Source organism: Psammomys obesus, unplaced genomic scaffold (assembly GCF_907164565.1).
Source record: "Psammomys obesus unplaced genomic scaffold, mPsaObe1.curated_primary_1811, whole genome shotgun sequence".
NCBI lineage: Eukaryota > Metazoa > Chordata > Mammalia > Rodentia > Muridae > Psammomys > Psammomys obesus.
Window position 1 is genome coordinate 6,172,206 of NW_026586550.1, and position 20,655 is coordinate 6,192,860.

General features: G+C 42.1%; 1 protein-coding gene and 1 pseudogene across 1 annotated transcript in view; both read left to right on the forward strand.

Moving 5' to 3' along the window:
- The first annotated feature begins 8,431 nt into the window (after nt 1–8,431).
- Nucleotides 8,432–8,600, forward strand: LOC129672628 (40S ribosomal protein S29-like; annotated as a pseudogene).
- Nucleotides 8,601–10,877: 2,277 nt separating this feature from the next.
- Lrguk (leucine rich repeats and guanylate kinase domain containing) overlaps nt 10,878–20,655 on the forward strand; it is a 75,150-nt gene continuing 65,372 nt past the window's right edge. The window contains 3 exon segments of the mRNA XM_055602162.1: nt 10,878–11,196; nt 17,730–17,837; nt 20,383–20,464. Coding sequence (XP_055458137.1) covers nt 10,900–11,196; nt 17,730–17,837; nt 20,383–20,464 — 487 coding nt within the window. The 5' untranslated portion in view covers nt 10,878–10,899.

Here is a 20,655-nt window from a genome sequence, read left to right on the forward strand (position 1 = left end):
CTTCTCTACCTATGTTGATTGAAAGCTTTGCTGGGTAGAGAAGTCTGGGTTGGCATCTGTGGTCCCTTAAAGTCTGCATGACATCTACCCAGGCCCTTCCGGCTTTCATAGTTTCTGTTGAAAAATCTGGTGTGATTCCGATAGGTCTACCTTTAAAATTTACTTGGCCTTTTTCTTTCTTTCTTTTTTTTTGTTTTTACTTTATTACACTTTATTCACTTTCTATCCCCCCTGTGGTTCTCTCCCTCCTCCCATCTCAATCCCTCCCTTTCTCTATCCTCTGCATGCAAGCCCCTCCCCAAGTCCACTGATAGGGGAGGACTTCTTTTCCTTCCTTCTGATCCTAGTCAATGAAGTCTCATCAGGAGTGGCTGCATTGTCTTCTTCTGTGGCCTGGTAATGCTGCTTCCCTCTCAGGGGAGGTAATTAAAGAGCAGGCCAATCAGTTCATGTCAGAGACAGTCCCTGTTCCTATTACAATGGAACACACTTGGATACTGAACTGCCATGGGCTACATCTGTGCAGGGGTCTTTGGTTATCTCCATGCATAGTCCTTGGTTGGAATAGCAGTCTCAGGAAAGACACCTGTGCTCAGATTTTTTGGTTCTGTTGCTCTCCTTGTGGAGTTCCTGTCCTCTCCAGATCTTAGTGTTTCCCACTTCTTTCATAAGATTCCTTGCACTCTGCCCAAAGGTTGCCCATAAGTCTCAGCATTTGCATTGATAGTCTGCAGGGCAGAGCCTTTCAGAGGTCCTCTGTGTCAGGCTCCTGACTTGTTCCATCTTTTCTCCTTCTTCTGATGTCCATCCTCTTTGCCTTTCTGGATAGGAATTGAGCGTTTTAGCAAGAGTCCTCCCTCTTGATTAGTTTCTTTAGGTGTACAGATTTTAGTAGGTTTATCCTATATTATATGTCTATATGAGTGAGTATATACCATGTGCATCTTTCTGCTTCTGGGATAGCTCACTCAGGATGATCTTTTCCAGATCCCACCATTTACCTGAAAATTTCATGATTTCCTTGTTTTTTATTGCTGAGTATATTCCATTGTGTAAATATACCACAATTTGTGCATCCATTCCTCCACTGAGAGGCATCTGGGCTGTTTCCAGCTTCTGGCTATTACAAATAAGGCTGCTACAAACATGGTTGAGCAAATGTCCTTATTGTGTACTTGAGAATCTTTTAGATATATGCCTAGGAGTGGTATAGCTGGATCTTGAGGAAGTGCTATTCCTAGTTGTCTGAGAAAGCATACTTGTCCTTTTTCACTTGCTACTTTTAATATCTTTTGTTCTGTAGATTTATTGTTTTGACTATGATGTGACATGAGGTTTTTTTTCTGGTCTAATCTATTTGGTGTTCTATAGGCGTCTTGTATGTTTATGAACATTGCTTTCTTTAAGTTGGGAAAATTTTCTTCTATGATTTTCTTGAAAGTATTTTCTGATCCTTGGAACCTAGAATCTTCTTTTTCATCAATTCCTATTATTCTTAGATTTTGCCTTTTCATGGTGTCCTTGATTTCTTTGATGTTTTGTGTTTGGGACTTTTCTGATTTTACTTTTTTTTTTTGAGAGAAGTATAAATTTCTGTAAGTGTATCTTCAGCACCAGAGATTCTCTCTTCCATCTATTGTATTCAATTGGTGATGCTTACCTTTGTGGTTCCTGATCTTTTCTCTAAGTTCTCCAGCTCCAGGGTTTTCTTTGTTTGTTTTCTTTCTTGATTCTAATTCTGTTTTCATGCCTTGCACCATTTTCTTCATCTGTTTGAATGTGGATCCCTGTCTCTCTATGATGGTCTCATTTCTTCTTTATTTGTCTCCATTTGTGTGACTGTTTCTTTGAGAGATTGTTTCCTTTTTGTGTGCCTCTAATAACTGGACAAGCACAGCTTTAAAATCATTTTCCTATGTTTCTGATGAATTGGAGTATCCATTGATTTTGGTGAAGCCATGGTGTCCTGATTTTTGTTGGATGTGTTCTTATGCCCACGTCTAGCCATTTGCTTATCTGTAACCTTCATTGTTTGTTCCTGGATTCTGCAGTTCAGACTGGTACAGTCTTTCTCTGATGTCTGGAGAATTCTTCAGGAAGATGTGAGAGGTCCATTGGTTTCAGTGTGTGTGTTGGTGTTTCAGCTGTACCTAAGGGAGGAATATCCTCAGGCGCAGAAGAACAGATGTGGGCGAGAGTGTGCGTGTGCATGTGTGTGTGCGTAGAAGTGTGCCTTGAAGGACAGGATATTAGAGAATGTAGAAGGCTGAAGTGTGAGGCAAGGGCGACATGCAGGCACTGAAGGGGTTGTAGGTAGGCATTGATGGTGTTTGCAGGTGCTGATGGTTATCACGGGTGCAATTTGCTTATGCAGATTCTCTAAGATACTCAGTGGCCTACAGGCTACTGGTATTCGGCTCTGACTGAGCTCCAGGAATTATTTGCCTGAATGCCACTGGTAGATCCGCAGAACAAGGGTTTCAATATTGCGAACACTGTCTCAAGAATCCCTATGTGTCCCACAGTGGGTGTGTGGGTGGGTGGGATCTCATGTCTGGCTATCTTAGATGGACCCTGGTTCTGGGGTTCTGCAGGCTCTTGAAGGCACACTCACTCTCTAGCACATCAAATTGGAAAGCACGGGGGTTCCTCCTTTTCTCTCCTCTCAGGTTTGGGCCTGCTGGGGCAAATGGGGGTGTATGAGCTCCTTCAGCTCAGTGGTGCTGTAGCCGCCGAACTTGGGAGTCTGGCTGCAGCAGCAAAACAGGCAGTCGTTCCAGGGGCCTGCTGGAAAGTCCTGGGCAGCCACAACAGTGGTCCACAGACCTAGGTGGCCTGGCGGGTCTGGAGTACCTGTGTGGTTTGGCAGGTCAGATGGACTTTGGTGGCTGTACAGCCAGCTGTCCGCTACTGAGGGACTAGGAGGCCCATGCAGTCACCAGCTGGGAGTCCCTGCAAAGTCCATACAGCCACTTGCAGACCTAGGACCCGGAAGGCTGGTACAACTGGCAGCTGCGGCTTAGGAGCTAGGAGTCCTGCCTCTGCTGTCTCAGTCCCCAGGCAGGGAGTTCTGTGCTAAGAGTCTCTGGCACTGTGGGCTGGCTCCACCCAGAAGAGAGGCCTGAAAAAGGGAAGTGCAAGGGGTTTGAATGTTCACTACTCTCTGTCCCCAGAGAAGTCTGAGGGTGACCTGAATCTAAATGGTCTCAGCTCATGTGATGTCCCCTCTTATTCAGTAAACCTCAATGTTGATTTTCTGGCTTTACACTCACCAATTTCAGAGTTTCAGATCCCCTGCCTCTCAGAGATGGTGGGTTTTGGTTGCCGCCATCTTGGGTCCTAGGATAGTCATTTTTATGTTTTGGCTGGGCCATGAAGTACACAAATATTTTTCTGTGTACAACTGTGAGAGTGTTTCCAAATGAGATGAACTTATGGGTTGGTGGGCTGTAGAATGCACACTACCTTCTTCAGAGGGTTTGTTCAACAACTGAAGACCTGAATGGGGCAAAAGACCCAAGTAAGAGGGAATTTCTACTACTGTCCACTGCCTACTTGAGCTTGAACCTTGATTTGTCCTTGAACTTATACCATCAGCAGTTCTGGTCCCCAGAACTTGCTTCTGGGTCTCCAGCTTGCTGCCTGCACATTGTAAACTTCACAGGCTTCATAACTGATGAGCTAATTTCCATTAATGCATTTACATATCTATAACATGTGTGTGTATGTGAGAGTGAGAGAGAGAGAGACATATTATCCATTCTGTTTTTCTGAAGAACCCCAACTACCAATTCATTCACTTGGGAAGATCTACAGTTTATTTTTTGGAGTTGATATCAGCTAAGACTAATTTAGTAAGGAAGTTAGTACCTATGGTACCTGTTAGAATTAAGCAGTGAAGGGGGGTGGGTACTTTTGGTGGGCCTGTGCTAAGGTGTGCTGCTAAATCATACCATACAAATAGAGCTAGTGCAATCGGTTTATTGGATGTGGGGAAAGGGTAAGTGAAAGGTTGTCTTGGAGTGGGGACATGAGAGATAGAAACAGAGAGAATTAACAAGACAGGGAATTGAGAGATACATAGTGAGAGACCGACAGAATGGACAAGGCAGGGAATGAGAGAGACAGGGGGTTGTCGGGAGAACGAACAAGACAGGGAAGATAAGAGATTAAACAAGACAGAGAACAAGGAAGAAAAAGAGAGATCTGGGGTGGCTGGGGCCTTTTATGTCCGTACCTGGCAGTAGGTGATGACATAGCTGCTGCTGTTAGTCCCTGAGGGCAGACCAGTGGAAGTGCCTGAGTGTTAACTGCCGGGAGCCAAAGCTATCTATGGAAGCCAAAGCCAAAGCTATCTAGTGAAGACTAAGCTATCTACTGAAGCCTAAGTCAATTAGTGAGTCAAAGCTACCTAGTGGAGACAAAAGGTGTTTACTAGGCCAAAGCCAAATAGTGAGCAAAGGTCATTTAGTGGAGACCTAAAGCTATTTAGTGAAAGTTATCTAGGACCCTAAATCATGGGTGAGAGACTGTGAGGACATCTGTTTGTTAGAGCACCGTGAGAAAACATCCCTAAGTTATCTTGTAGGCACCCTATTTAACACATGAAAACACTCCTCCTGTCTCCTGCAGCAGCTAATTACCTTCCCCCTTTCCTGCCTTCTCCCTATATAAGTTGGGTAAAAATTTCTAATAAATGAAGCCTTGATCAGACAAACAGACTTGGCTTCCTTCCTTGTGCTTCTCGTTCCCTCCCATTCCTTCCACTCTCCTCCCTTAGGAACCCTGTTGAAGCCCCCGCTGGTCGGGGCAGTTAACAGTATCGAAGGCTAATAGGGAGTAGTTCGATGAGACTCAGGAAATAAAAGGTTTTAACCTCAGTCTGTTGCAAGGGACAGGAGCCTGTCTGTAGAAAGTACTTTCTGCTGCCTTTCAAAACCTCAGAGCTCAGTGGCTTACAACCACATGTACTTCACCACAATTATTTGAATTGTCTGGAGAGTTCTTTTGGGTCATTATGATCCATCAATCTGAATCAGCTGGTGAGTCTTCTGCTACTGGATGGTCTAGACTGTCCCCATTGACATTATCTGTTGATTGAAGGCCAGTGGCTACTATTATGTTGGTGTGCAGATAATTCAACTTCCCTGACCTCAGGGGCTTTGTGGTCCTGACAACATCCTTTGTCACCAGCTGTATCCTATGTTATCACCTGTGCCAGATGCTCAGGGTATTACCTGTCTACCATCCTGCCCAACCTTTCTCTTTTACTTTCTGTCTCTCTCTCTGATTCTCTGTGGATCTCCCCACTCCCTACACTCTCTTCTCTCTTATGCTCTTCCACACTGTCTATCTCTCTCCCTCTGTCCGCTGCCTTTCTTATAATAAACTTCCATGTACCACACCTGTTGTGGGGTGTGTAATTCATATATTATAACAGCTATGATCACAAGGGTTATTGGGCCTAGTGTTTCTTGATATTCAGTAACTATCCTAAGTTGTTGTTGTTTTTTTTTTTCACATAATAGTCACAGAATCTCCAGTACCAACAGGCAACAGCAACATTATGACCAAGTATGCTCAAGTCTGATGGTGCCACATTTACTGCTGTTCTGTTGGCCAATGTAAATGATACAGCCAAGCTCAGAGCCCAACAAAATCATGGTGGCAAACATCAGGCATGGTGCTGGAAGAGTGGAGAGCTCACATCTTGAATCAAGAAATAGAATGGCAACAGTCTTTTGAGACTTCAAAGTACACCTTCTGTGACTTTTCCCAGCAAGTCCAGACTTCCTAAACCTACTGAAACAGGACCACCAACTGGGAATCATGTGTTCAAATGCCAGAGCCAATGGGGAATATTTTCCTTCAAGTCACCACGAGGGGCTCATCCCTGATTCTCCATCTTTTAGCAGCTACTGCTCGCCTAAACCTCTTCATCTAGGAGTGGGCTTTGTGAGATTTCTCAGTCCACATTCTGTGTTGTGTTTATATAAAGAGGTATGTATGTAAAACAATAAAATAATTAAAGAAGAGAAAGTCATGAATTTGAAAAGAAGTTAGGAGGATGTGGGGAGAACTGGAGGGGAAAAGGGAAAGGTAGAAATAATACAAATATAAAACTCATGTATAAAGTTTCAAAGCAAAATGAAATAAATGCTCAAAAATTTAAAAAGCCACAATAACACCCTCCCCACGCCACACATAAATACCTTGTTTCAATCTCAAAAAGGAGGTGGAGGAGCAGTATGTAGAGATAAATATTCTTTGCCTTGCTCAAGGCCCACATGCCTGGGATGGTTTTTCTAAATTTAGGCAGCAAAGGACCCACCTGGCCTTCTCTTCACTTTCAGCAGGGGAAGATTCCAGTTGCACTTAGGAAAATGAGGGGAAGAGTGAATAGCACTGAGGTAAAATAAAGCCAGTAACTAGCCAAGGCCAGGATCAGCAGACTCTTGCCAACATGGGATAACTGGAGTCTCTGCCAACACCTTTCTGCCCTGGGTCCCTCCTTAAAAGAGTTACAAAAATCATGGTGCCACCCTTCTATTTTCTCATTTTTCCCAGTGAGACAGGGTCCAGAGCTGCAGAGAAGACTGTGCTGCCAGCAGACCATGTCCTATGGTTTAGACCTCCCCTACTCCACTTCCCTGGCCTTGGCATCTAGAATACACACACACACACACACACACACACACACACACACACACACACACACGCCTAATCTCTTACAGTCCTGGTTTACAGGAAGTGTGGATATGTGGACACAATTACTGGTGTTTTAAACTAAATGATTTTCAACAAAAGCACATTCTTTCCTTATAGCCTATCTTTCTTTCCTCACATCCTATCTTCTGCTTAATGTGGTTCTCTTTATACCTGATATCTTAGGGCTGCTATTGGTGTGGTAAAACACCACAACCAAAGCAAGTTGGGAAGAAAGGGGTTTATTTCAGCTTACAACTTTCAGGACACACTCCATCACTGAGAGAAGTAAGGGTAAGCTACTCAAGGCAGGAACCTGGAGGTAGAAACAAGCAGAGGTCATGGAGAAATGGGGCTTATTGGCTAGGTCAGCTTGTATCAACAATCCAGGACTACTTGCCCAGGGGTGGCACTCACTCCCCCCACCCCCCATGGAGGGGCCCACCAATATTAATCATTAATCAAGACAATACCTCACAGACTTGCCTGTGGGCCAATCTTACACTCATTTTCTCAGTTAAGATCCTCTCTTCCCAGAAATGTCTAGGTTTGTGTCAAGTTGACAAAAACCAACCAGGACACTCTATAAAACAACTTACTTTATAGGGACAAAACCTATTTGACATGTAGAATTCCAAAATAAGGCATCTGTTGTTTTAAAAAATGAAAATCACAACCGTTCGATTTTAACAATAAAGATGCAGGAATCAGATACTGAGGTGAAAACCTACTAGCTCAGAGAGGCAGAGACAGCACCCAACTGATCTTCCTACTCAGCCGATGTCCCAGAAGGAAAAAGCTCTTCTTATTCAGCTCACATCCCAGTTGGAAAGAGTCAAAAGCCAAAAAGCCAAAAGTCCAAGGCCAAAAGCTTGTTATCTCAGGTGAAGGCTCAGGAGGAAAAGGTCTGCTAACCCACCTGACAGCCCAGGAGAAACAAGCCAAAAGACTCTTCTTCTCCCTAATATCTTAAGTATCCTTTAACTCAAATTCCCTTCTTTCTGCTAAATCCCTGTCAACTGGTCACTTGCTCCATCTCTTGATGTAGGGTTAATGTTACTTACTAAATCCTGTGTACAGAAAGCTCTTGGTTTAAAGGTGTGTGTTAGGGCTGGCCCACACCAAACAAACAACAGATTTTTACAGTTCACAATCTTAGGGTTCATAATGGGATCAAATATCCAACAATAGGCGTCAGTGAGTATAATTCCAACTTGGCAGGCACACTGGTAAAAAACAACAACAACAACAACAACAACAAAAAAAACAAGAACAAATCCAAGCATCAAGAATCAAGCAGTCCAAACTCAGACAGTCAGAGGAAAGTCACTGCTCCTGGAGGGCCATGGATTATCTCTGTAAAGAGTTGGTTTTCAGATAGACTTTTGGTTCCTTCTGAGGTCATGAGAAACAGTGATTCTGAGTAGATCCATTATTTATCCTAAAGAATCTTGACTACTACGTTTTTTTAATAATGAGTCTTTTGCGTAAGTTTTACTCTCTGTCTTTCTCTCTCACTCTCAAACTCCTCCCCCCCTTCTGCAAAGCTGTAGCTGAAGGTCACTCTTCATTAGGCTTTTGCACTCCTCCCTACCTCCCCCACCCCACCTTAGGTCTGTTGTTGAGCTCCCTTCAGCCTCAGTGGCTCCATCCAACAAGTGAAGATAAAAGCTGATGTGAAAATGAAGAAAGCAGCCTTTTTCTTCCTTGGCTGTCTGAAGGCAAGATGGGTCACCAGCAGCTCTACTGGAGTCACCCGCAGAAGTTCGGCTGGGGTTCTCACTCTTGCGGTCTGCTCTAACCGCCACGGTCTGATCCTGAAATACAGGCTGAACATGTGTAGTCAGTGTTTCCGGCAGTCTGTGAAGGACATAGGCTTCATTAAGTTGGACTAAGTGACCTTTAATGGATTATTCAAGACTTTTTACCCAGTGAAACTGATCATGCTACATAATCTTGTACATAAAGAATAAAAAAGTGAACATCTTCAAAAAAAGAAAAAAAGAAAATGAAGAGATCAAACACATAATATTATTACATGCGAAATATTTATTATGATACAGGGCATAAACCAGTTTGTCTCTAAAAAAATATTAAATATGAGTCTTTTGTATCAAGTGCTATGTAACTATAAAACTTGTTAAAGTTTAGGACAAGGAATTAAGATCTTTTAAAATAATATTTCCCACCCAGTAAGACATTCATATAAATGTTTTAATGGCCCCTGCCCAGTAAAACCTTTGTTCACACAAAGACCCTGCTACATTCTCATATTAAAGTCGCTGACCCCCTTTTACCTTCATTTCTCTTGCTCTGATTCTTTTAAACTGTCCAGTCTGAAGTCAGCCGCCTGCCAGTGGACAAAAGAAACAGTCATTGCCTGAGTTAGAATAAAAGTCAACTGGACTTTCTGTCTCTGTGTTTATTCTTTCTAGGTTACCCTCCTGAACAAGGACAGAGTTTTGCCCCATTGAGATGATGTTCTTTGTCTTTGGGATCTCAAACTTATTTCTAACGGTTTCTGACTTAGCAAACCTATTTCACAATTCCTTCTCTTATGGATTCTGAATATGGCTGCCATCTTTAAAATTCCCCCACTGACTGAATTGATTAGTCTCTTTCCCATGTGCTTCACTCTAGTGTGTGTATGACAAACATGTTTTTTCACGTCTTGAAATTCTTCTTTTGACAGATCCTAACTCTACCAGAAAACACTTTTCTCAATAGATTGCTGTAAGAAAAGTTCCCTCCAATACAAATGCTGATTAAGTTATTGAAAACACTCATAGGGTTTGCATTTTTACAATTTCTGCAAGGGGAGAGCAAACAGTCTAGTCTTCCTAGTTAGGTGGAGCCAGAGTTGGAGAGAAATCCCTTATCAGAATCTGTACCTAACAAAAAAAAAAAAAAAAAAAAAAAAAAAAAAAAAAAAAAAAGAAGAAGAAGAAGAAGAAGAAGAAGAAGCAAGGCAAACCTAGCAGACAGATACTTTCATTGCTCTCTTTCCAGTTATGAGCAACAAGATAATAAAAGAAGGTAATTCTGAAAGCTTTATGTCAGTTTTAATGGTCCCTCAAGTACTAAGAAATCGATGGTGTCCATGAGGATTTCTTTCTCCTTCTCCCTTGACGGCCATTGGCAGGATCACTTTGTATTTGTAACTGCTGTCACTGAAATGTGGAGAAAAGGTCCTGTAAGGGTAGAGGATGAGGACAACTTCCCTGTAACGATTTCTATTGTCATCACTGTGGAAATGATATTTACTACTGTTCTCATTCTGCTTTTCTATAGAGTGTCTACTTTGTGAAGCTTAAAGCTATAGGATTTGGGTTTCATAAAATCACACTAGCATAAAACCATGTTTTATAATCCTGCAAGAAGAACATTTTATAAAACTGTAAAGAGAACTATTCAACAGGATGAAAATAATTACCAATGCAGGTCACTTGACTAATACAATTATTTATGGGATACTAACAGCTCTTCAGAGGCGTTCAGATTCACTGTAAATCTGATTTGCCCTCTTTTCTTCTCTTTCCCCTTTCCCCCTCCCTTTCCTTTCCTTCCCCTCCCTTTCCCCAATCTGTCCCCTCCCTCTCCTCCCCCCCTCCACCGCTCAGGACCAGACGCAGAGTTGGACAGGTGTGTGAATTAACTGCAAATGAGTTCTCAAAAGTCCTTTGGTAGTTACTCTTCATTATCCACATTAAAGGAAAAGGAAAGGAGTCGGGTCTTCTGAATCATCTGTGTCACAACTCATCCCCTCTCACTGCACTCTGCATAGTGAACTTAAATTTCAGCTTTACTAGCTTTCCAACAGACAGAACTAGCGATGCCAAACCCTTCCAAAGTTCAATGGTGTGGATGAAGCTAGACTGGAGATGCTTGTGTGAATGTTATCAAGTTGTTAGATGAACAAGTTCTAAGAAAGACAGAGAGCTGGAGACAAAGAAAAGGAGGTGGAGAAAAGGGATGAAAAACACAAGCAAAAAGAAACAAAACTAGCTACTGAACGTAAAAAGGAAAAAAAAAAAAAAGAAGCAGCAGCAGCAGAGAAAAGGACTGCAAAAAATGAATGCCTACAGAGCTCCTGATACACTGCACAAACACGAAAGGTTGGGACTACAACCCCCAGGGTTCTTTGCAGCAAGGCGGACCAAGACATCAGTCTCCTAGGCAACGCGCATAAACAAGATGGCGGACCGCGAGAACGCTCCCTCGAGATGGACCATGGGCTCTTTCCGTCGGGGCTTGGGCGCCTCTCGCATTGTAGCCCACGCGATACTGTCGCTCACAGAAAAAGAGCGTCAGACGCGATGGCCTACTTTTCCCGAGGGAACGGCAAAGAAAGGCAGTTTCAAAAGCGTCTCCTCCTACATCCTCCACCAGCTCATCCACCACTCTCAGGAAGCAGAAATGGACGGGGATGTAGAAGAACAGCGCGAAGAGGGATCCGAAGAGTCTGAGGAGTCCGAAATGCAGAATTTGGAGGTGTGCCTCCCCACAACCCTTCCCGGTCTCTGGCTCCCTCCAGCAGCCCAGCATGGCTGCCTCAGTAGCAGCTTGCTTCTGCACTCCAACCGCCCTGGGCTCAGCCGCTCCTTTTGGCCCTGCGCACCCATCCCCAGATTGGGAGGCCATCCCCCACCCCTGCTTATTTCTGTTCCCTTATTTCTGGTGTATTACCCCCTCGTGTCTGGGGGGAGGGACCCCAAGCCCTCCAAATATCTACTTTCTTTTCATAGTTTCTTACAGTTCAGATTACACACTGCTATGAAAAAAAATTGTGTATTTGGATGGAGGTTATGAGTTTAATGCTTTCAAAATTATACCTTGACAAAATTGCTACCTTAGTATCAGTAGACAAGATCTAGTCCTTGATATCCCTAGCATGTCTCTCCAAACTGAATTACTTCTGCACTATTCTCAGTGGTGAGCCATTCATCTTCTCCCTCCAGGGTGGAAAAAAAATTCTTTTGAAATAATCGAAATGCTCTGCAGAAAACCAAATAACTTAAACGTTTTGTATATTAATTCTGCTAGTGACATATGCTCATTTAAGCAGTCGCCACACTCTCTGGTCAGGAAGGGAGCCATAGCATGATCAGAGAAGACAGCTCAACTTCAACCAGAGGAACTTTTGGCTTATGGGGAGTGTTCCCAACATTCCCACCTCGTAACCATTTTTCTACAGACTATTTTCAAATCACCTAGTTGCATTTCTCATCACTTGACTGTATCCCCACACATTTGACTATCCTTTCCTATCCTCTTCTCCCTTTTCACTTTGCATTCCATAATTTCTTTTATTGGCTTCTAATACTTGTTCTTCAAGATCATAAATTGATTGGTTTCCCTCGCATACACAGTTATGCTTTTCTCTTTAACTACGTGGAATCAATATTTTTTTTTCAATTCTTGCCTTTATATTGGACCCCCTCCCCTTTCTTTTCCTTCAGCATATAAATCACATCAACGTCTTCACATCTATATGTTGCTTTTCTAGTCACCTTTCTCCCTGATGTCAAACATACTTCTCCTCATCATAACTGTTCCCTTGCACAAACGCCTTTTTTCCTAGTTTGTCTTATTTCTTATTCTTCCCCCTCTAACCTTATTCTGATCTTTCTTTTCTTGGGCTCTTGTTTGCAAGGCGCTTTTGTTTACTGTGAATATTTGGCCCGTTTCTCCCTTATCCCTCGTTTTGTCTTTTCTTTCCCACGTTTTTCTTCGTGGGCTACTTACATTTTAATTTTGCCTGACATTGCTGGCAATGGTGTCCTTACCCACACTCCCAGCACTGGGAGGCAGAAATAGGAAGATTGTCAGAGTCAGTGCTCATCTGATCTACAGAGCCAGTTCCTGATTAGCTAGAAACGTTGTTGATAGAACCACGCAATGAGACCTGCCTTAAAACACAACAACAATAATAAAAAAGTAAACAAACAAACAAATTTAAACAAAGAAAGCCATCATATATTTTATTCTTCCTTCAACTATACTATACGTAATGTTCTTTCCCACTCCCAACCACTGTCATATAATACAACACCGTCTGGCACTATCAGTTTATCTAATCTGCCCAGCTGATGGCTGTGTAAGTGTCCTGCCCAGCTGGGCATGGCGCTGCACAACTGCCATCCCGGCATGGGAAGGCTGAAGAGGGTCACAAGTTGAAGGAGACCTGGGTTAGTGTTGGTTATTGTTGCTGCCGTCAGCAGTGACTGCCACAAACTGTAGCAGTGTTTGTGTTCCTTTGAAATGTTTGTGTGGTTTCCACCACCTTCCACCCCAGAGGAGTTCACAAATGAGCCACCAGTACACATTATGATTATAATTAGCACAGGCTCCTTGGCTATGGTTTCATTAGTTCTGTCGTTAATCTGTCTTCAGCAAGCCATTAACAAGCCATAGGAATCCATCCAACTGGTTTATGTTGAGAAAAAGTTTATTTCTTCCAGTTACATTCTAAATATTGATACTGACTTTGGCTTTTCATGGTATTGCTTAAATTTTAAAATGTGGAATGAACTGAAAAGTGATAAATAATTGTATATTCATGATGAATGGTTTATTCCCATGTCTTATTCTGATTATGAGTAATAATGTGGTGGCCATAATCAACAATGCAGCTAGCTTCAAACTCCAGAGCCCAAAGGAATTTAAGGGAAGCAGTTGAAACTAGCTGTTTGGAGCACTGCCTTTGGGATGAAAGGCTTGTGGTTGGGACCTGGGTTAGCCTTTTGTTAGTACCAAGATTTTGAATAAGTTATTTAGCTTGTCTAGAGCTCAAATATGGGTTTGATGATCATCTCTGTCTCATAAAATAATTAAATGATAAGTGTAAAATGCTTAACATAGGGCTGGTGAGATGGTCTTTTCAGGTAAAGATATTTGCTGCTAAGCTTGATGACCTGAGTTCAATCCCCTTAACCCACAAAGTGGAAGAAGACACTTCACTCCCTAAGGTTGACCTATGACCTCCACATGTGTGCTGTGATATGTGTACATGTACACAAACACATAGAAATAAAAAATTGATAAAAAATAAGTACCAAGCATAACACAGTCCTGATACTAAAAATAGTAATTCAGATGTTTTTTAAACTGTTTTAACCTGTAGCTCATTAAGTGATTTTAGCCTTATTGAATAAGCATTTGTGGAATTATTGATTAATAGGAAGTACTCTTTGACCATGTCTTGACTCAAAATTTGATGGATGAAAACCTCCCTTTGCCATTACCGTAACTCAGTGTGTCATAATGCCTACTTGTTGGGATAGTTATAGGCTTCAAATTTAGTAAGGTACTACTTCAAAGTTTTTCAGTATAATATCTAGTAGATTGTGTAGGCTCTCAGAAGTTACAGATATAAGAAATAATAGAAGTAGTTAAAATAGAAGATGAAAATATGATTGAAGACATACATGATCCATGCTCTCAGAGTGACATAAGACTAAGTCACAGTAGTTAGCACCTGAGGTATCATATACAGAGATAGAAACAGCTGCACCCAGGAGTCACAGGTAAGAGCAGAAAAAGCAGCTGAGATAGGTTTAGGTTGGAGAGGGCTCTGTGCTGTGTGTGGACACTCACTTGATAGTGTAAGCTGTTCTCTGATGACCAGGTAAATTTAGATGAGGAAAGTATATATTCTAGCAATATCTATAGGGGAGCAGGAAGGTTCTGGACTAAGGTAGTGCTTGGAATAGAAAGTGGGTTAAAGATAAAACACTTAAGATGAGCCCATCACTAATTAAGTGTCAGGCACCTGGGATGATGGATGATCATGTCACTGTCAAATACCATGGATATCAGGGGATATTAGCTCATTGCTATGGGAATTAGGGACAGACTTTACTATATATTAAGGAAATGGGTTTAAGAATCATATGATTGGAAATCAGGGAAGAGGGATCACAGAGGTGGAGAGCTGTGGATTTCATAGCACTGTCTATGAAGTAGGCCAGGAAGAAAGGAAGGGAAGGGAGAGGAGAGAAGGTGAGGTAGGAAGGACCACGAACAGCTGTATAGGAAAACAGATACTTCACTGAGAGTCCGAGAAGGAAACCAGAGAGAAGCAGTCCAGAGATGTGGGAGAAAAAGAGCTGCAGGTTAGCTGTATGATCACCCTTAGCCAGGCAAGGAAATCCCCAGAGCATGGAAGAGTTATGCTGTTAATAGGACAAATGTGAAGAGGCTGGAGAAGTTCCCCATTCCCTTTGCCTATCTGAGGAAGATACCTTCTTTCAGGAACCTCTAGGAGGAGGAGGGGCTTACTGTGTGGAGCTTTGCCTTAGGAATCTGAGAGAATGCTGACAATTGTCCCCGTTCCAATGTCCACAGCTATGGTGACAAACAGGCCTTCCTGAGTAAGTGAGGAAATGGAGAGGGATGAGGTCAGTTGAGGGGGTAGAGCTCTAGGTGAGAAGCTTGGGAGGATGGCAGCATTCCTTCCATCCCACAACCTCCTAGGTTTTACATAGGACATGGCGCTTCATGTGCAGGCATGACTGTCTTCCCCACTTGTGAGCAGCATGGCAGATATGGGACACTGGCCTACAGTACTTTTATTGAAGCATTTGATGCATTCCAGGCACTATGCCAAGGGCTTTCTATACATTTTTTTTTCATTCTTCTTAAAATATTAAAAAAAGAAGGGATAGGAGAGAAAGATGGTCTCCCTACTCTAGCTTTCATAGCTGGACCAATGAAATAAGGTAATGATTAACATTGACTAAGGATATCAGGGTATTGATTTTTAATATTACACGGAGCAGGGATATCATAGGAAAAGATTTTTAAAAACCACTTATTTATTTGTTTGTTTGTTTATTGTAGTGGTCTTCATCAGTTGTAAACAGAAGTTTCTTTTCTGAGGGGTGAAGATTACACTTATCTGTGGGTATAAAGACAGATGTTTATAGATTATTGTCAGGAATTATGCTGGGTTATTAAATAAGTGGTTGTAGATTTTCCTCCAATAACTACAATTTAATTAGCACTGAATAATCAGCTAGATTTCCAGTATGAACCGGGACGTGGGGCCAGAGAGATGGCTCAGTGTTTAAGAGCACTTATTAGCTGTCATTCCAGAGGACCCAGGTTTGATTTCTAGCACCTACACTGTAGCTCATAATCCCATCTGTAACTCTAGTTCCAGGGTATTCAAAGCCCTTTTCTGAGTTCCATGGGCACCAGACAAGCATGTGATACACAGACATACGTATAGACTAAATACCCATACAGATAAAAAAAAAAATTATTACAGGATCTGGAGTTAAGGGTGCTTGTTGCTCTTGCAGAGTATCTGACACTCCATTGGTGTCACATAACCATCCCTAACTCCAGCTCCAGGGGTTCCAGCACCCTCTCGTCCTTCACAGGAACTGGATGCATATGTGCAGGCAAAACACTCATATGTATAAAATGAATAAATGGCTAAAAATCTACTACGATTATTTATTCATGTGTGTTCCATATATGTGGAAGTCAGAGGGCAACTTGTAGGAATTTCTCTGTCCTTCTGCACTGTGAGTTCTGGCCCTCAAGTCTGGAGGCAAGTGAGTCATCCTGCTGATTTGGGGAAAAAATGTTTATGTGAGCATTAAGAGCTTACATACCATGTTAATAGGGGAAGGGGAGAGGGAATGTAGGACACTTAAAGGGGTTGGGGGTGGGCAAATGCTTTTATGGAAAAATACACAGCCTCTTAGGACAGATGGGAGATATGAGAGGCTGTGACAAAGGCTGCCTCACTATGGTGTCAGTCTCTCTTTGCTCCTGTGATAAGGGTCAATCTCCTCCAGTTGATGAAACTCCTGGGGAGGGGATTTATAACAGTCGAGTTGCTTTTGAAGGATCTGCCTCTCTGTAGATAAAAGCAGTTCAGAGAAAGTCTCTCCTTGCATTTGCTAGGTTTTCAAGTGCCTTCAGCTCAAAACAATCAATACACCAGACGCAGCCTGCTTTGGAGGGATGGCGTGTCTAGAACGCCTTTAAAAGAACACTCGCTTTCTATTTATAGGTGGAGAAATGAGGCTAGGAGAAAGCTTTACCTTCTTCCCAAGTCACACGGCAGAGCTGAGGTTCAGACCTCAGTTTGAACCTGATTCCATGCAGGCACCATTTCGTAGGGAGAAGCTTACAGCAACATGAGTCTACATACTTAACACCTCAGGACCAACAACCCAAGCTTTTTTCCTGGCTCCCAGGTTAATAAAGAACTAAAATGCGGATGTTTTCCCATCATAGTTAAGATGTCTGCTCATTGTGGTTAGGTACTTTATGTCAGTGTGGCTGCTGTGATGGCTGTTTTCTGCCGACATGCTCATGTCAGTGTCCGTGCTGGCCATTGTAGAGTTCAAGGCAATGGATGTGCAACATAGTCTGGCGTTTTGTCTCTTCTGTCTGCGGTCACTGGGGAAATGCCATGCCTATGCACTGGCTGTAGACCAAGGGCAAGCCTCCTCATGGAAGTGATGGCCATCCATTAAATCATCTTGTAAGTCAGATGAATCTGACAAGATCAGTTACTACGAAGTGAGCTGAGACTTGGTTTGTTCAGCCAGAACACCAGATTTCAAGACTTTATCACCTTCATTTGATGTAACCATCTTTTGAGGTGTGGGCAAGCAGACCTGTACAGAATCACAGACAGATTGAAATTTCACTACAGCTCTGCCACATACTGTCATGTCATTTTGAGCAAGGTGACCTCTAAGCCTTAGTTACTTCATCTGTAAAATGGAGATAAGAAGGCTACTGCAGGGCTGTCAGAGGAATTACCGGGCTGATTGCAGAGCTCTTGCACAGGGCCACTAGAAGTGATGTTCCTCTGGGTACTGTGTTTTCTCAGTATTGAATGTCACATGTAAGTGGCAGCTAAAAAGTCAGTGGCTTTTACTTAACCGTATATAATATGTTCATGTCTTTTATGCAGCCTTTTCTCGGGGAGCTGGATAGGACAAGGTAGATGGTTGCCTTTCTAACCAAGTTGTCTGTCCACCATTTGTATACAGCAGGAGGAATTTGATGGGGTCCTCAAAGAGGAGATGGTGACAGATGCACTCAGTGAGTTGGGGCGCTCAGGCCCTGGAACGGAGCAGGTGTACCTCAGCCTAAACTTAAAAGTGAGTATGACAGGACCATTGTAGGCTGGCAAACGGGCACATCACGCTTGTTTTCTTTGTTACACATGTAATGGTGGCAAATGTCAGGACCTGGTGCTTGGTGGAGATTAGTGATGGGTGATGAGCATGAAAACATTAGACTCCAGAGACTCAGCCATCCCAGTAGCAGCTCCCCAAATTCTTTTGTTTTCATTCTCTTCACGCTCTTTTTCATTCTATGTAGTCTATATTATAGTAATCAATGCTTTTTTCAGGAGGTTGAATCTGGATCTGTAAAACCAATCAAAAACTCTGTAAGAATTTTTGCTCTGATCAGTCAAAGCCGAGCTAAACTATCTGAATCCCAGGGAACTGAGTATTCTGATATTGATTTTCCCCTGAAGTATGTCAAGAAATAAGTAGCTTTGCGTTGTCTTTTATTTTCATAAAGACACCTATCATTAAAGCAAAAACAAAAAAAAAACAAACAAAAAAAAAACAACTATTGTTATCCATCAATTTTCAAGATTTCAACCCTAATCCATGTGTAGCACAGAATCTGGGCTCAGCTTTGACTGTGAGGAGGTGTAGGAGGTACCCACCACAGTTTGGTTTCTCTGCTGTTGCTCATTGTCCTGGAAAAATAATCTAACTCTTTGCTTTCATTACAAAACAAAACAAAACAAACAAACAAAAAACAAAAACAACCAAACAAATAAAAACCCAAGGGACTAGGGGGATGACTCAGTGGGTAAAGAGCTTGCAGTGTGCATGTGCAGGCTGGAGTTGGGATCCCAGGCATGCTGGTGTGGTGGCCTTGTCTAGATGAAATGATGCGCTCCAGGTTCAGTGAGAGAAGCTACTTCAATGTATAAGGCAAAAGGCAAGTGAGCATGACACCTGATATCAAGCATGGGCCTCTACTGGCTCATGTATACACACACACACACACACACACACACACACACACACACACACACACACCTCTTATACACATGTCCACCCACACCTGTACAAATATACAGTCTACACATACTTCTTTAAAAAAAAAAAAAACACATTGAGATTTTTACTATAGTTTCATGATTTGGCTCCTTCCTGACTACGCTAATTCTTTGTAAGGGTGTTCTGCTTTAGATTTGAACTAATAGAATACCCAGGGACTAATGAGGTGCCATCACCTGTTCTGATCTCATAGTATGTCCTTCAGCATATCAAGGCTGAACTCTTCCATCCCAGCAGTGTCTAACCTTCTATGGGTGTCTCAGGCACCCAGGCATGACACCTGGGGAGTACTCTGCACACACAGCACTGTTCATTCTAGCAGCCAGCACAGCCATCTGTAGGTCCATTTCAACCAACAGTCTGCTTATATATGTAGTGCTATGCCTTAAGTTGATCTGCCAAAACGGCAATCCTTTAAATCTTATTTCAGCCAGAGGGATGGAGCTTAGCTTATTTTGCCACTGACCTCCTTACTGTTGAGATATTATGTGTTGAATTACTTGGCCTCAATAGAATACCCTTTCTGGTTCAGTGATTTCCCTTGTATCTTACTTATGTATATATAGTAATGATAATAATAAGAATTATTATTTATTCGACTTCCTTGAATTACTTGTGTACATACCTTCTCTCCTGCCAAAGTCCTAAACCCTTAAAGGCACAATAGAACTCAGCACCTCCCTGTTTTCTCACTATACACAATTATGTACACAGTAGACACTCAGCGCTGATTTGTCATTTGTAACAACCATCACTCCCCTACATGAGAACTTGCTTTCAAATGAATCTGGTTTTTTGTTTGTTTGTTTTTGTTTTTGTTTTTCTTGCCTGTGACAGAATGACATATGCCACTAGGCTAAGTTTTTATCCCATGGGGTCAAATTCCCTCTTAGCCCCACACAAACGTTCTTTGAGTAACGATTTCTGGCCTGAATTTTGGACAGAGACTCAGTAGAATTGGATAGTGTGGCTTCCTAGGGTGCTCTGAGTTTCTGGCTGGGCCACGCACCTCTCTGCTTCTCATTGCAGCATGTGTTGTTAATGCTCTCCTCATGACATGTGATGTCTATTCAAAATTTTATTTAAACTCCTGTTATTTGCTTTTCTTTGGTTAGATGAAAACGTGGTCTTTATTGCTATAAGTTTTATTTCAAACTCTGCCCTAAAGGTTCTCATGAACACTGCTGTTACTTATCTTTTCATGTGGTTTGGTCTTGCTGATAATACTAATATCTTAGGCTAATAACTTATTTATTTCTTTTTCTTCTTCATTTTGAGACAAGGTCATACTTTGTAGCCCTGGCTGGCCTCAGACTCACAGAGATTCACACTGAATCGACTAATATTTCCTCTAAAGGAATTTTTTTTTTTTTTTTTTTTGGTGGGATCTGTAGTCCATTTTGAGATTCCATCAGTAGTAGGCCTTAGACTTTATTCTCTTCTGTACTTTTGAAAAAAATTCCGATTTTTTTTCTATCAGTGTTGTTTCTTCTAGCTGTTGCTGGAAGGCTTACACAGAATAAAAGCCATATTAAAACCTTCCCCCTTTTCTTCCTCTCAGTGCAATGATTTAGTCAATGTCAACATTCTGCATAACTATATTCATCTACAGAAGTTGGATCTTTCAGGAAACAAAATCGAAGGTACGTGACCGTCAGTTGAGAGTATATTCATCACTGAACAATGCAAAGATTTACAGGCTATATCCAGAATTTAATATAGTTTAATAATACCAAGTTTGATATCAGTGATTTGTAGATCAATCTATATATTGATTCATTGTTTTCTATGGAGAGAGAATGAGAGACAGAGAATGAGAGAGAACTGATCCAGA